Here is a 16,649-nt window from a genome sequence, read left to right on the forward strand (position 1 = left end):
ACAAGGCCTGTTCAGCACCCTTGCTCACTTGACAACGAGACACTGGCGTAATTTCTATTTTACCATTTCAAATGTATCAAAAGCAACCACATTGTTAATAAAATAAAAAGTAATGCTACTGATCCTCTATTATTTCAGAATCAACTTGGCTTCCGAACAGTGCTGCAAGACCGCGGTTTAGGTCCTTTTTTTGTACTTTACTTGTATGAGTAAACTAAAAACTTACAAAGAATAGATCATGCATTTTGAAGAAACATTTCGCCAAAACCTAAGTTCCATAGTGGATACTGAATCGATATACATCCAATTCGGTCGCCATATTGATAGACAATATCGCGGCCGAAATATTCAACAAGTAGTTTTCATAGTGGCGGAAATCAACATCAGCGCGTCTACACTGTGTTTGACCTCATTGCACACGCATACACATCTCAAAGACTCGAAACGGACTGCGTAACGTTTAACGCCAACAATTGGTTGTCGGACCGTCAGTACTTTATTTGGTGACTTCACGTATTCAAACATAACACGCAACTTCCACTACTCATGCGTTACTGAAATTACCTGTCTTTTGGGAACTGCCATCGGTCAAGGTCACCAGAACAGTACTAAAAACCGGTGGGGTGGTGCTTACTTCTGAAATCAATGTATGCGTACAAAAAAAATCAGTGTTTGCTGACATAGACGGAATTCACAACCGCCCGCCAGAGATCCATGTAGAGTTGCTTTACAACCGCATATGACGTTCGTGATTGACAGTGGAAGTTAGCAGAGCACGGAAGCTAGCTCAAGTAGATGAACTAGGTGGTAAGGTTTTTAGAACAGTCCTGGATTTACCTCAACAAGCAAGAGCACGTTGGCATGTGATTTCGTTTCTGGTAAGTGAGAGAATTACGAACGTACGCAAGAGATGCATGGAAGCTGCGTGGTAATGGAAAGTAAACGAAAATGCATTGACCTGAACAGAAGGTCATCCAATAGGCTGCAATCAACAAATCATTTCGACCACTTAAAACCACGCTGCTTATGGCGTAATTAGTTACAAAAAAATCAATACGAGTTTTTGTATCGGCGACGGCATGTGAATGACCTGAATGAGAAAAAGTGCACATAGACCAAAGAAGGTAAACAAGATTTTGACGAGTGTTTCCAAGCGGATTCAACTACATGATAGTGCATGATGATCCAAGAAAAGAAACGCATCCCTCTTACAACTGATTTCCCAAAAATAATCTTTTGGCAACTTTCTAGAGAACCAGACACGGTTTTGCTCAACACAAGGTTTTGCACAAACGTTGGGTGTAAGTAAATAAGCATCACAAAACATTAGGTTGAAGTGTTTTATGCTGTAGAAGTTATTAGTGTCAAGTTTAAACAGAGTTGACGATATGCCCGGTTCTCCAGTGGTTTATGATGGACACGCCTTTAAATTGCAGGTAGCTAATCTTAAAGTGTAACAAAGGTCGGAGAAAAAACCATCTGAACAGTGGGCTGTGGACTTCTTAGTTTTCTTCAAATTCATTTGAAAGATAGTTAAATCAATGACCGATATCTACTAAATCTGAATAAGAATGATTTACCTCATTGGACCAGGCTGTCATCCTATTTATTACGTTAAAAGCCCTAAGTCAACATACAGAAATCTGCCGACATTTCTTAGTATCTGACATTCTGGTATCTGATGTGAAGTATATATGAAATAATTCATATTTGAACTGCGATTGTAGATGTAAGTGAAGAATGATCATCGCAGTAAATTTTCCAATTTAAGCAATTGGAAAATTTACTGCGATGATCATTCTTCACTTACATTCTGTTATCTGTTTGTCTGATTATCCAGTGACATTACGAGGAGAAACTTCTTGATATTCGTCATCAAGTCCGTATCATTCAGAATAACAGGATGGCAATGGCGCATTACAAACTGCCCTTGATTAATAGGATATCAACATTGAAGATATATTCACCACGATTGAGTAACTATCTTACCAACTTCAGGCTCCAAATTGAGAATATGAGCTGAATCCACGCTGAAGGCTCCCACTTTACCGGAGGACACGTTTTCTTGTAAATCCTTCAACAGTTCATCACTCTTGGTCAAAGGTGCAGCCGCAAAAATCAGCGTCATTTTACATACTACACTTCCTTCACTGTGAATACATAAGAGCAATTAGAAAAAGCTGGCTTCAGTAAGTATCACTACAATTATGAGATTATATGCTAATTCACTGCTGTAGCGTATCTGTTCAAAATGCACTCATTCGTTAACAACAATGCCACAGCAGATTTGGGCCCTCCTTCCACCCCTCCATTTTTTAAAGTTCTGTTTCCATCACATCTAGCAATGTATTCCATTTCCAACCTTCCTTCGATTCTCCACGGCAAATGTTTACTTAACATCAAGAGAAACGCGCGGAATGTGCTTTCACGACATGTCCGGACAGGAATCATGATTATACTGGGCACGTTGGCTAGTCGCGCTTCCACGCCATTCATTCAAGACTTAATTTGAAGCATCAGAAGCCATTTTGTTTTCTTCGTGGATCAATTTATCCTTATTCAGTACTAGAATGATAAACTAAGAGAAACAGCAGATGTGCCCACATTGTTCCAATAGCAGACTTCTCCCGTGTAAACAAAACAGGTGTGGCCCACATTCGCACGAGAACCTTTTCGGCTGGGCCTGAGTTGACAAAATAATCTTACCTAAACGAGATATCCACGACCCTCACAAAGGCAGGGTTTGTAGAATAGATTTCCTGAACCTAAATCAATTAAACCACGCATGAGACAAATAAACACTCAAAATAATTGAATAAATATATCACAAACTCAAACGATACTGCAGACTTTATACCCACCACTACATTGCTTTGAGTTGTTTTTTTATGCTCATTCTTCTATTTAAACTTTTGTTCTTTCTTGTAATAAATTGGCTTGTTCAAGATTGTAAGATTAATTTACGCCATTTTAATAAACATTTAAGGCGGAAATGTTTCAAGAGCACACCACCCCTACACCCGAAAATGCAGTTGTACATCGCTTTCTCAAAGACAGTTAACTCCAACTCTCACGGTGTCTGCCCTGGATTACAGCATGACGTGCCCAAGAAAAATCCGATCAACATAGCAAAATAAAAACAACTGCACAAACCTAACTTCACCTTACAGGAAAACCTCATCTATTTAAATTATTACTGAACTAAATTAAATTTGTTGGCGCAAAAACCTGTGAAGTTTTACTTTTTCTTCGATTGGGATTTTTTTAAATTCTGCATAAGGTTTTACCTTTTGCCATTTCCTTGTTTTACATCATTGCTGGGATATTTACACTTACTTGCAAAGCCCTATATGCGATGTCACACATGTGCCCAATCACTAATTCTAAAATACATACTGAAGTTTTAACTCGAGCTGCCAGGGTTTTATATTCGTCTGATGTCTTGTCGTAGAGTTTAGAACTCCATTTTTCCTTTGTAAGTCTCAATTCAGCCTTGACTTGTTTATCTGTAAGGAATCATGTTTTTTTTCAGTTTCCAGTGAAAGTATCAGTAAAATTCTGTGCCTCATAGAGCTGCGAGAATACTAGTGGCAAGAAAACATGCCTTCAATCCAAAGATAACGCTACACTCTACAATTTGAAGAAGTAACCACTAGAAAGTTGTTGTCACCGTGAAACCATAACTGACAATTTCTTATTTTTATCCTTGTCAAAACACAATAACGGAAACTTATTTTAGATAACCAAGAAGTACATTTTTTTACTAACAGTCTGAAATTGTATAAGCACCCAGTATCTACATACATACATTTACATACATACATTTTATTTTTGTTTTCAAATTAAAATTACAATTATAACATACCCGCGGATTCTTGAGCTAATCTAGGCGGGTCATGTTTATTACTAAAAATCTAATTACTAATTAAAACTTTAGTATTTATACCTAAAAATCACTAATTCCATGACTATATTTAACGACATACCATGTATGTGGACCTGTTTGCTAAATGACACTCCAAAGTCATTTTGTGCCACACAGTAATACGATCTTTGACCGGTGTCGTCACTGATTGGTGTTTGGTATGACGTAACCACGTGTTTAGTGCCTCCGATAATTTTGTAGACCGTAACATGTGGACTGGGCAGCCCAGTGGCATTACACACAAACAACGATGTGCCATTGATTTTCACCAGAGCATATGCGATGACAGGTAAAGTACCTGAACAAAATAACACAGAGGCATCTTAAATTTCATGATTTTTATAGCACGTCATAGAAAAGAATAAATAAGTGTAAAATTAATATACTTAATAGAGGGATGACAAAATAGAACAGTCAAAGATAGCAGAAATCAGAGACGCTCAAATATTACTGCCAAAACACGGTTACTGAGGAAACATTTATCTCACCCGCGTTTGAAGGTCTATTTTATAAAACTTCTTGCAGTTTGATGGCACTCAGAGGGTTTACTTAAGTCACTTTCAACTTCAATGGAAGCAGTCTCAGTTTGCTCCCGATTTTTTCTTATTTCTGACAAGTCAAGATACATACATGTATGACTTGTCTACAAATTATATTACACCGAGATGCCACTTGCAGTATTTACCTCTGATATTCATGGCACATGATGATAACCCCAGTTTGTTTGATACTAAACACTCGTAAACCCCAAGATGTTCCATTCCAAAGTTGTTGATGACCAACTGTTCCTGATGAGCCCTCTTCCCAGGCTTGATTTGCAAGTCTAAATCAGTAGGCAGAGGCTTGGAATCCTTTTTCCAGTTGGTAACTCTAGGAAGCGGTATTCCATCTCCCAGACAAGTCAAACTTCTAACACCACCCACTTGTTCCTCAGTAACTGTCAACGAGCAGGTTGGAGGCTCTAAAGAAAAATAGAATGAAATATGGAGCACTTGTCAATAATTAAGCAGTCAATAAGTTGTTATTGACCTCTTAAAGAGTACTTGTTAGTGATCAGCTGTTTAATTCTCTTGGCATTATCTGTCAGTAGCTTTGTGTTACGTTAACAGGCCCATAACAGATCATAACAGTAAAGACAGATAAGCACACGTTATCACAGAATAAGATGACAATATACATATGGGTATAGGTATCAGATAGATAAATGTAGGTATAAGTTGTTTTGTTTGTCATTTTGATATCACTGTTTCTCTTGTTACGACGTATCCATTCTATCAAATCAGCAACAAAGAAGAAAAATCAAACTATTTTTAATGATTGGCCCATTACTTTGCCATCAACAACCACAAGGATGACAAACCCAGAGGAATGTTACTTGTGGCCATTAGATAAGGACTCTTCCTAGCACCAGCAGTGGCTGTTAGGACACGCTTACCTTGTGGACAAACTTTAGAAAAGTTACCATGAACAATGTCTTGAGCCCAGCCACTGATGAAAGGAAAAGCAAAATATAAAAACGCGATTAAAGTAAACAACAAGCTTGTACAAATAAAGTTATTACAAAAAAAAAATGTTTATCTTACCTTCCTATCTTGCTGTCAAATGTTGTGCACTTGTTGTTACTCCATCCACAGTAAGGATCCAAAACAGAGACACAAGTTCTAAACAAGAAAAAATCCAAACAATATATTTAAGTATAGTTACAAGTACGTACTAGAGATTCATCAGAAGGAGAGTCATTAAAATGATCATTTATACATTCAAGAAATTGTTGATGTTATTGACATAGTCACCAGTTCATGGTTAATTGGTATTACAAATATCACAAATTTCAATCATAATCAAGCTATATTCATAAAGAATTATAAAAGATCCTGAGGTTTACCTGCAACTTTGGTACTGACTACAATGCTCTACTGGCAGCTTGACAACACTAGAGTTGCTTCCAATGTACACAGCTCCCTGATAAAGAACAAGTCATTAAAATGTTAGCTTTTCCTTGGATTATCGTCTGCTTATGCCAGCCAAAAGTATCACATGCATAAATAGCTGCGTGACAAGTTGTCTGATACATCTGCGATTTTTTTTATTATTATTAATATTATTATTTTGTACAACAGTACTACAACTACTTATTACAGAAGTGATAACTATTTACAACAGTAATACAACTACTAGCACTACTTACTCTAATTAACAATACGATGCAATTACACATGCTATTTACAGTACTAAAATTTGCATAATTTACTCTACAAAACAATACATTTAACCTCTTTAAGTTACGATACTAATACCATTACTGATGTTTCTTACATTCATATTACAGCAATAGTAGTAAAACACTAATAACTGATTTTGCCACTGAGACTGACTATATAATGTAAATTGAATTAATTAGATTAAATTTCGCATTTTTCAGCTTTCCATTGCAAAAGATAGCACCGACTTCAATTCGAGAAAATTGAAAGTTTTTTCCAGCTTTTTGCAATAATAATAACATTTTTCAGTTTGCACTACTAAAATCCCAAACTTCCAGGTGAGGTTTGGGCTTGTATCTGGGGGAAAATCATAGTCCTTAAATAGTAGCTGTATTTTAGATGGTGTAAAGTTAACTCTGTGCTCATTATTGAACCATGTAAGGACTTTTTGAAAGAAGTTTAGGCCAGCAGGACACTCCAGAAATGCATGTTCCAAGGAATCAGAGGATTTACAGAAAAAACAATCTTCACTTTCGGATATTTTGAACTCTTAAGCTCATTTTTGGTCACTAAAATACGTTGTAATAGTTTAAAGGAGAATTGTCTCAATTTGTTGTCGGCTGAGAGGTGAGGTATATTTTTGAATAATTTTTCTCATTTATCTTCTATGCCAGAGTAATGTTGGGCCCAAGACGCGACAGCTGTAGGTGTAACCTCTGATTTTTCTTGGAACAGAAGGTAGTAGTCTTTGCATTTCATTTTAGAGAGAAAAACCCATTTTCCAGTTGAAAAGTCAAAAAGGCAGAATTATCGAGAACAGAATTCTTAGGTCTTAGCGTAGAAGCCGCCTTGGATTTGAGGTTCGGTGGAATAGATGCAAGGATTTGAAAAAAGTGTAAAAAATTTGTTCACATATTGTACCTTCGATTGAATTCTTCAAAAGTAAGAAAATTACCATTTTCATTTAAAATATCTTGAATGTAATGAATTCCATTTTCGGTCCACCTCTTCCAAAAAAGCGATTTGCCTTCAATGGTTTATGTCTTGGTTATTTCAAAGAATAAGGTCACTTTCGTAGCTATCTTGGTTGACCTGGCGTAATTGCTTAGAGTAATCTAGCATTTCTAAGTAGAATAACAATACACTTTTGTCTAACTTCTTTGTATTGTAATTGCACTTGAGTAAGAAGTTGAGACCTCCATACTTTTCAAAAAAAAGCATTGGAATAGCTTTCCAAGCATCAGTAGAAGGGTTTTTTTCTAACAGTCTTCCAATCCAGCTTAAACAGAGCTGATACATCTGTGATAATCCTCCTCATTCTGGACAGGCATTAGATTTCCTTGACTGATGCAATCCCAATAATACAAATTATGCTCATTTTTCTTTGGTCCAGTAATTAGATTAACTACCATTCGAAACCACATTACTCACCTTATAAAGTTTCATTGTATAGACTGGATTCGGTTTCTGAGGAGAAAGGGAAACTATTAAATATTAAAGGCCATACAAGTTCTCACTGTACTACATGTATCTTAAGTAGAGGTAGAAACCAATTCAGCTGCTAACACTGTAATAATGTTTCAGTCCTTCTGAACTAAACAAGTAGTCAAAAGAGTGAGTCAGGAAAGATGCAGTGCATAAACTGTTCACCCCATCTTCCAGGACTCACAACAGCTATCACAAGAATGAACATATATTTTAGCTCATTGAAGGTCACAGCTTAATACTTCATGTAACAACAAGAAGTACACAGCACCTTCAACAACAGACTGCACTCACTGTCGCTTGATTTCCTTGGAGATACATTATGAAGCAAAGGAGAGATTATTGAGAGATGTTTGTATTTCTTGACAAATCAAATTTGTTTTTTTTTCATATACCACTGAAATACCAAAACGATGATGTAACTTATTATGCCATTGCTGTGAAGGAAATAACTTTGTGGTTGTAGCATAATAGCTTGTGTTAGAATATTGAGAGATTAAAGAATGCTACAAAATGCACATCAAAACTTATTGAACTTGACTTTTCTCTGTAAATGAACAATCCATTACAGGAGTGTTTGTATTACCTAAAGACCTATGGGCTGTCACTTCATATTCATTGTGTCTTGTCAAAGGAACAACATTAACAACTCTTTGATCACTCCTCATACCATGCTATTCAACTTCCAATGTAACCGTTATTCATCTTAACAGTTCTTCAGAGCAAATGCATTCAAGAATACAAACCTCAAAAACCCTGATCTGTTCCACAATAACAGGATTGCCATTACCAGATATGTTGTTGAACACTTTGAACACAGTGCCATTCTCTACAAGATAAACGTTTATTTCAAATCAATGAAATCAGTAAGAAATGAAACCTAAGAAATTTACAAAGTAAAACATTAACTCATCTACAAGTGGAATAATTTGGATCCTGGGACTCAAAATGCCTGACCGAACTGTTATTTCTAGAACCAGGTCTCACAGTGGCCAAAACTGATGAAACATAATGAGTCTTGTGATGTGGTTCCAGCTCCCCACACCCACACACCACACATCTTCTTCAAGTGCCACATCAGAATTTTTAGTGATCCAGCATAACTAATTTGGGGATGTCTAATAATGTTACCAGCTTTATGGGTAGGATTTCTTTCTTCCCCCTCCCTGTGTGATGTCCACCCTTGTTCTCTTGTATCAACCCTGTACAGTTAACAACCCAAAGATGATGGCAGCAAGATCCAGTACTTGCTTATGCCACCAAAAGACCTCCTCACTGTAGGTTGCCTAGTTTAAAGCAGGCACACAGAGTTGGCCCCTACAACACTCAAGTCAGTCACAGGTACATGTAACTTCACTCCTCTTAGACATACGTGGTGTAGTAAATTATCAGAAATGGGCAACAGTGCACGTTTGAAGCAGGTACTTGAGAAAGACATAAACTGAGCTGACACAACATGTATTTATCAAATTTGCACTTCACAGACACCTAAATTAAGAACACATTTGAGATTCTCCACAAATGACTGGAAACAGAATGACTTTCACATATCCTAAACAATGGTAACTTAAGTTGTGTTTTAAATTAAGTGCAGACCATAATTGATGTAAAAAAAATAAATACCGGTAAATTACTATCTCAGTAATAGAGGATATTGCATGCCCGCGTGTGGATACAGATTTTATCTCCAAGCGTTCAACTCGATATCTCACAAGTGAGCGCAGCGAACAAGTGAGATATTGAGTTGAACATGAGAAAATAAAATTCGTATCCACAAGCAGGCATGTAATGTTCTGTTTATTATATAAACATACTAATGACAACGTTTTTGACGATTTTCTGAAGATTTCCAACCACTTTCCAAAGATTTCCGAAGATTTTCCAAAATTGTCCTGAAGGCCAGATGAACACTTCCGAACATTTTCCGAACATTTTCCCAAGATTACAGAAGATTGCCGAAGATTGCCTAAGACGACCGAAGAAGACCTGAAGATGTTTCGATCATACATCAACAAATTTAGGTGTAGTTAAAGGGACAAAAGAAAAGTGTTATCAAAAAGGAATGATATCTTCACAGTGTGAAAGATAAAAATAGTATCTTCACTGCACACGATGAAGATATGATTTTTAGTAAAATGAAAAATCCTGGTATTTCACCACTGTTTATATAATAATACAATTTATGCAATGTTTTCTCCCTGCTACATGTGTTTAGACTTAATGTTCCTTACCTATAGAAATAAACATGACAGGAGTAACCTGTATCTTTCCTCTTTTAGCTTTATCCACAACAAGCCGAGTAAATCTAGAATCAACACCACAAAGTTGTTCAACTACTTTTCAATTATACACAATCAGTAATTCCCAGAAAATTAATGTCCAAAACCCCTACCACTTCCCATCTGGAGTTCCACAAATTGGCCCTTTAAATACAGTGTGTACCCTCCCCTACATGTGGATATTTCTAAACGTTTTGCACACCACCTAATTCAGATCAACAGTTTAAAAAAACCAAAAATGCAAATACATGTAAATGGAGACTGAGTATTCTTGAGAGTATCTCCTAAACTTCAAAAATAACGGTTTGTTACCTTATTTCAGGTCTTGTAAACAGAGGTTTTCTTGCTTTAAACAGCGGGTCTGACGTGAGTGGATCAGCTAAGAGGGTGTGTTCAGAAGCAAACTTGAGGGTTTCCCAAGAGTAACTCTTTGTATTAAGTTTGCTATCACACTAAACAATTAAAAAAGTTATAACAATATTAACTATCACACCGAGTGCAATAATACTACCACATAGAGTATTAACAATTATACCACCATTAAGATTGCCTCAAACTGACAGGTAATATAAACAGACCAATCACTAAATCATGCCCCTTGTTAAATCATGCCTGGCATCATTCAATATAATTTTATTTGTTACCAACACTGGTTTGGATGTTACTAAGCATGTTTTGCAGACTGAGATGTTGTTTTGATTATTTTCAGGTCATACAAGATTTTTTGTAATAGCCCCAGACCAAACAAGGAATCAAACACAACTCATGAACCAAATTGGCATGCATTTATTCTAGAAACCAAAATTTTACTACTTGATGATGTTTAGAAGTTGTCAAATGTATGAGCAACAAAACTTTTACCCATCAAGGTTAAATTACTCTACATGTCACACTGTCCATTTCACACACCTTTGGCCTGCCAGGAACCATTGTCAAATTTATTGGAGATACTGAAACCCACAAAGAAGTACCATCGAAACCTTTCTTGGTAGTCTCTTTCAAGTACTGGCTTGTCTCAAACAGTTTTTTAACAGACTTCATGCTGTACCTACAAACAGCTGAGCCAAGCACTCCAAGCCTAAAACAAGGAATGATTATCATAATTAACTAGTGTAGCTAACAGGTACAAAGAATGCTGCCTTACATTACTGTGGGGGAAACAGCACATGACATGATATTTATGGGGAGGTACATGTACAGGTGTATTCTCTTATACAAGCTGCATGTAGCCACGTACAAGTAAAGAGTATCAGTTTTTGAGACATTTTGGTCTCAGATACTGTTTAATAGGGATTCTGGCCTTTTTGGCCTAAGACAGGACATGTTTGACACTCTGGATTTGAATTGGGTATGTCATTCAGATAAAATTAATCTTCACTCCATTATTAACAACTGCATTGTGCTGTATGGAAGATGGGTGCCTGGGATATCCAGGGGCCTCCACTGTGACCAGACGGCTCCTAGACAGTATAACGCTCCCTCGGCTGGCAATCCCCACAACCCAGCCATGAGCCTCCATGCAGTCTTCCAGGCACCCGTCACACTGAGTTAACAGTGGAGATGGGGAGGGGAGGTGTGGGCAGAGAGATGTGGATGAGTAGACCAAAACGACCATTCCAGGGACTGCCAGGCTGGAACATGCTAGTACAATGGTGAAGAGCACTGGACATGCAATACCATACAAATACTGCTGACAGGAAGTACTAGCTACTCTTTGTTGTTAACTTCGTTAAACTGCATTTAACAGCATAAAATGGGGAGTTTGAAACTCTTCTCAATACACAAATTAAAGCCATTCCTGGTGAACTGAAGATGTGAAATAGAGACGAGTACTGGTTTAAGGAGGTCTGAAACAAGGTATAGTTTTTTGGAAAATTGTGCTTTTTGGCGTGAATTAGCTAGGTTGAGGGCTTCAAAAACTTGGCAACACATCCCCACTAAACATTTTGGGGAGTCCCCCACAAGACGTATTAATGACAGTTTGACACCTACCAAATTGCTGTAACAGTATCCCAGAATTAGGGGATTGGATCTACATGATTGTATGTTGTAATATCATGGCAGTCACATTTGAACTCATATAAAGAATGTCTCAAAATCCTTTAAATTGCTTCCCCTTTGGTCTTCAAATTTGTACCTAGCACCAATTACACAAGAGCTAAGAGAGCCAATCACACTGTAGAATGAAATCAAAGAAAGTTGCACTACCTTGGGGTTTGTCTCAGAAATGAGATGCCACTGAAACATAAAAAGCTGTTCGTAGTGCTACTTACTTTGGGGTGGTGAAAATTCCATAAACATAGTCTTCATTTGTCACAGGGTCTTGATAGGTAGCTGTTGCTTCTGAGAATACAAATAATTGATCAGCTGTCTTAAATGAAATGTGTTTGTAAATTTTCATCATCATTTACATTGTGTTTAACATACCTGCTGGTCAGGATATAAATCAGAATACTCCAACATTTTTCAATCAATGCTTAGCTAGAAGTGCACCTAGCCTGCCCACCAACACCTCCAGTTAACTGTAACTTGTTTATATTGTTCAGTGGTGTTTCAATTTCGTTAAAAATCAATGATTTTTTTAAAAAAGAAAAAACAACAAGGGGGGAAAAAAACACTTGTCCCACACATTATGGTCTGTCCACAGACCCTCTATTATGTCTTGACTTGGTCGAGATCACACAAAATATCAATGCAGGAGATATGAACAAGCCAAAACATGAAGGGGCACATCACCTTTAATTAAGGAGAAACTTAAATTATTGTGCATTGAGGAGGCCCAAGAATTTCAGTTGTTGCACTCGCTGCTACTCTTGAAGAAGAGTAAGTTTCAGAAAAACGTCTGTGGACAGACTGCACAAAATACTTTTAATGAATACTATTTGTTGAGAATTTCACAGTTGTGTCTGTACAGAAAATAGAGTGAAAAAAGATCCTAAATGTTAATTTAGTGAATTTAAGTTAAAGAGGGAATATAATATTTTACGCAATCAATCAGATACTATTGAATTGACATGGAAAAAGGTCTGTCAACCTAGTATATAATGTACAACATACAACAGGATGCAGCACTTAAAACAAATAACATTTGTGTTCATATGGCTTCCTTCCGTTCCAAATGCACACAAATTACAGATACCAAACTTTGCCACCCCCTCCACTTAAAAACCTAAAAACACCTAGCAATAAGGTAGTCCTTGTATATTTGTAAAACTTACGTATTTCATTATAATCAAATGGAATTGTTCCAGGAACAGAACATAATATTCTAGTCTTCACAAATGAAGTGAATCGGTTCACCAAAAGTCTATTGCCACCTTCATCATACTGAAAAATACAAAATATTCCTGACCAGTTACATCACTGTTAAATAAAGGAACAATATAGCTTAATTATTTCTTTTAGGAGCAAAAAAAATATTTTTGCTGTAGTAAAGAGTGATTGCATGGCCCACATCTAAATAGAAATTTCTCTGAGTTCTTTAGTAAATTGGCAGTTTTTATTTGCACGATTGTATCTCTCCTCAATCAAAACAAGAAAAGTAGTGATTATCCAGCAGTAATTATATAAAGGGCAAAAGGCAAAACCTAGATGTAGTAATAATTGACCCAACAATGACTTAACAAAGAAGTTGAAGTTATTTCTGTTCTTTCCGTCAGTAGTACCCTACTGTTAGATGTACAAGCAGCTTGTTAATGAAAACATCTAAACACATACCTGACAGACTCTGGCTACCCGTGAATAAACAGTCTGCAGAAAAATGACAACAATTCCATCATTAACTTCTTGCCTAAGAAGCAAATACTCACATATTGTAATAAATTCCACAGTAACAACAAATGTCTTGATGCACTTATACCAATTTTGGGTGAAAACTGCAACTTAACTGGGGAGCTCTGCCAAAAGCAAATCAATTATTGTTATACAAAATTTCTATTAGCAAGATTCCAGACATTAACAACTGTTATTATATGGCTAGCCACCTGTGAGTGGGAAAGATGAACCAAATCCTGCACTGTGATTGGCTAGCAGGCAAGCTGGAGCTATCTTGCCCATTCAGGAATACCTGCTGTGTCCCGCAAGAAAAATTTCTTAGAAAGTCATATAGTAAATCCTTTATAATTGACCAAGCTTGTTTGTTCAAGATGGCTAGATATTGGCCTTATTCTCTTTTTTTTCTCTGTCTCTGTCCATAGACACACAAGAAAAGAACTTGCACGGCCAATATCCAGCCATCTTGACCTCAGGCTTGGTCAATGACCCATATTTCTCGTTCCAAGAAAACAGCACGTCAAACATTTGGAAGTAAATGGGACTGAGGTTGTTGGGTGCTCCCTGGGATAAAATGGGCTAAAAGCAACACACCCTTCAAGTAATGAATGAGCCAACACATGTAGCGCATGCTACACCCAGTAATGCATTTAGAAAACATCCATCCAATAATATGCACACTGATTGGTTTAAAACCGCGTTTCAATAACTCCATAGAAATGATGTAATGATGGCGTGAGCAAAGAGAATTTACATTTTTATGATCAAAGTAACCAAGTTTTGTTTTGCTGCAGCGTTTTCTAAAAGAAATAGAAAACATGTTCTCCTTGTTTCTATTAAGTTATAGAAACACGAGTGTAAGTTTGGGAGAACTAGAAATGTTGTGGGAACATGAGCTGAGTGGTGAATGTTTCCACAGCTTTTTAGAGTTCTCCAAAACTTCCACAAGTACATGTGTTCTAGTTCTTAAGTAAAACTTAAGGGAAATTAAGCCAACAAGTGTGGCACATGCCAAACCCAACTAGTGACTAAGGCTAAGGCAACGATACCACTTTAGTCTACCTATTTTAGAAAGCTTATATTTACAACAGCAATTAGTGGCAGAGGATTTACAATCTTACAAGGCTACCTGTGACCACACAAAAAGAGAATGATATACCTGACTGTGTATAACCAATCAAAGTGTAGAGCTGGAAGAGCTAACCTGGGAGACAACAAATCTCAGGACTATAGGGAGGAGAGCAACAGTTGTCAAAACAAGAGGAACTTCCACTCCACATTGAAGGACTGTATAATTTAAATCTAACGTTCTTACCTTACTAGTCTCTGCAGCAGTCTCTCTTAGAAAAAAGTAAACAAAGTTGTCTGTGTAATTAAATGATGATACAAAGTCAGCATCTGAAGGAGGAACAAATTAAACAAGATTACAGAGATGCTAATCAAACAACGATACAGTCAAACCTCTTAGCGTGACAACCATTCATTTACAAACATGCAACCACTTCTTGCAAGCAACACAATTTTTCCAGACAAGTAGATATAAAGTTAGTGACATTGACGTGCAAATATGTCTGATAATATATAATGTAATAATATATAATATAATATATGTCTGATAATTCCTCTGAAGGACTGAAAATACATTGCACCTGTTGCTGTTCATTCTTTGCAAAACCCTGGAAGACTTGCAGGACCAATTTTTTAAATTTTATTTTAGAACACAAAAGTATAATTGTTGTAAAAATTTAACAGAAATTCTATACCTTTTAAAACATAAACATTAGGAGATGAATCTGTTTGCAGAAGAGTTCTACTGCTGAGATCTGCTGCAACCCATCTATAAATAACTGATCTGCCAATGTTGATTCCAGTAAACAGGTGATTACCTGCAAGAAGAAATGTTTACAGTTATTTGTCATGAGTTGTAATGAAATGAAATGACCCACTTTGATTAAAGGCATTCCATTCCGTTTCTAACGTATTTAATACTTGAAAAGGAAATAAATTTATAAGTTTCTTTGGCAACAATTTCTGGTGTATCAAACGGAATGAATAACACTTAAATTCTACATTTCCCACCAACATAACTTCACTGCAAATGTAAATACTTACTTGTAAAGGTGCCGGTGACGTTTTGTTGATCACTGGACGGACTTATTCCATCTCCAGTCTTCCCAGCTGGTGGGGGATTTAAAGAACTGGTCCTCTGCAACAATAAGGACTACTCAACAAAAATGCACAAGGGTTTGCACTGAGTGTGACGTGTGTCAAATGATTTGCTCACTGTATGTGCAGTCAGCCCTTCTTTCTTGAGGAAAACTATAGTTTAAGGTTCAAGATGATTGTATCAGCAATATAACATGGCCTAGTGAGTTTTCATTGACTGGTCATGCGATATTGAACAAACACAGAAAAAAAAACCAAGCTGTACTGTTGTACTTCTCACCGGAAATTTCCAGCATCTTGGTGTTTCAGCATAAGTGCCACAAACAAAAATAAGTCCTTGTGGGGAAAACAGGAGCAGCTTTATATGATTTTGGCAGCTATCCTAATGGGAAGAAAAGCCGATAGCATAAAGATTCAATCATCATCAACATTCAAAATTCATTGTTTCTAAAGCATAGTTAATACTGTGCTGTGCATCAACTACTGTGTATGAATCAAGTTGCCATCTTCCTACATGGGTGCTTTCCATTCAACCAAAAATTCCAAATTTTTTTGTGAAAAGGGGACAAATGGTACAGAAATTTCCTGGGAAAGGTTCCAGAAAATCCAAAATGGTCAAATTTCTGAAAAATGAACCATTCAACCGGAAACACCAGAATGAAAATCAAATGGAATGGAAATTTCCATGAAAAAGTTTTCAAAAATATGGGTATACAGTACCTCAGGAGTGTCCTCTTTTTCAGAAATTATGCAAATTTGCAATACTGCGCTACTTGTTTTGGCAACAATCACAGAGAGTTGGACATCCCACGCAAAAGATGA

General features: G+C 36.7%; 1 protein-coding gene across 3 annotated transcripts in view; it reads right to left on the bottom strand.

Moving 5' to 3' along the window:
* Positions 1-16,649, bottom strand: part of LOC110063281 (semaphorin-2A-like) — a 34,190-nt gene that overhangs the window by 3,656 nt on the left and 13,885 nt on the right. For 2 of the 3 annotated variants that reach the window (XM_020770241.2, XM_020770240.2), the window contains 21 exons: positions 16,108-16,209; positions 15,774-15,867; positions 15,425-15,547; positions 14,977-15,059; positions 13,608-13,640; positions 13,109-13,217; positions 12,164-12,233; positions 10,800-10,968; positions 10,203-10,342; positions 9,843-9,916; positions 8,358-8,440; positions 7,558-7,593; positions 5,811-5,887; positions 5,509-5,586; positions 5,361-5,413; positions 4,611-4,886; positions 3,987-4,223; positions 3,397-3,506; positions 2,707-2,765; positions 1,990-2,150; positions 565-636 (listed from right to left, as the gene is read on the bottom strand). In XM_020770241.2, coding sequence (XP_020625900.2) covers positions 565-636; positions 1,990-2,150; positions 2,707-2,765; positions 3,397-3,506; positions 3,987-4,223; positions 4,611-4,886; positions 5,361-5,413; positions 5,509-5,586; positions 5,811-5,887; positions 7,558-7,593; positions 8,358-8,440; positions 9,843-9,916; positions 10,203-10,342; positions 10,800-10,968; positions 12,164-12,233; positions 13,109-13,217; positions 13,608-13,640; positions 14,977-15,059; positions 15,425-15,547; positions 15,774-15,867; positions 16,108-16,209 — 2,239 coding nt within the window. The remainder of the gene's footprint in view (positions 1-564; positions 637-1,989; positions 2,151-2,706; positions 2,766-3,396; positions 3,507-3,986; positions 4,224-4,610; positions 4,887-5,360; positions 5,414-5,508; positions 5,587-5,810; positions 5,888-7,557; positions 7,594-8,357; positions 8,441-9,842; positions 9,917-10,202; positions 10,343-10,799; positions 10,969-12,163; positions 12,234-13,108; positions 13,218-13,607; positions 13,641-14,976; positions 15,060-15,424; positions 15,548-15,773; positions 15,868-16,107; positions 16,210-16,649) is intronic. The other variant, XM_020770242.2, reaches the window with a different exon arrangement.

This window comes from Orbicella faveolata, unplaced genomic scaffold, assembly GCF_042242905.1.
Source record: "Orbicella faveolata isolate gen_17 unplaced genomic scaffold, um_ofav_v1 contig_26, whole genome shotgun sequence".
Classification (NCBI taxonomy): domain Eukaryota; kingdom Metazoa; phylum Cnidaria; class Anthozoa; order Scleractinia; family Merulinidae; genus Orbicella; species Orbicella faveolata.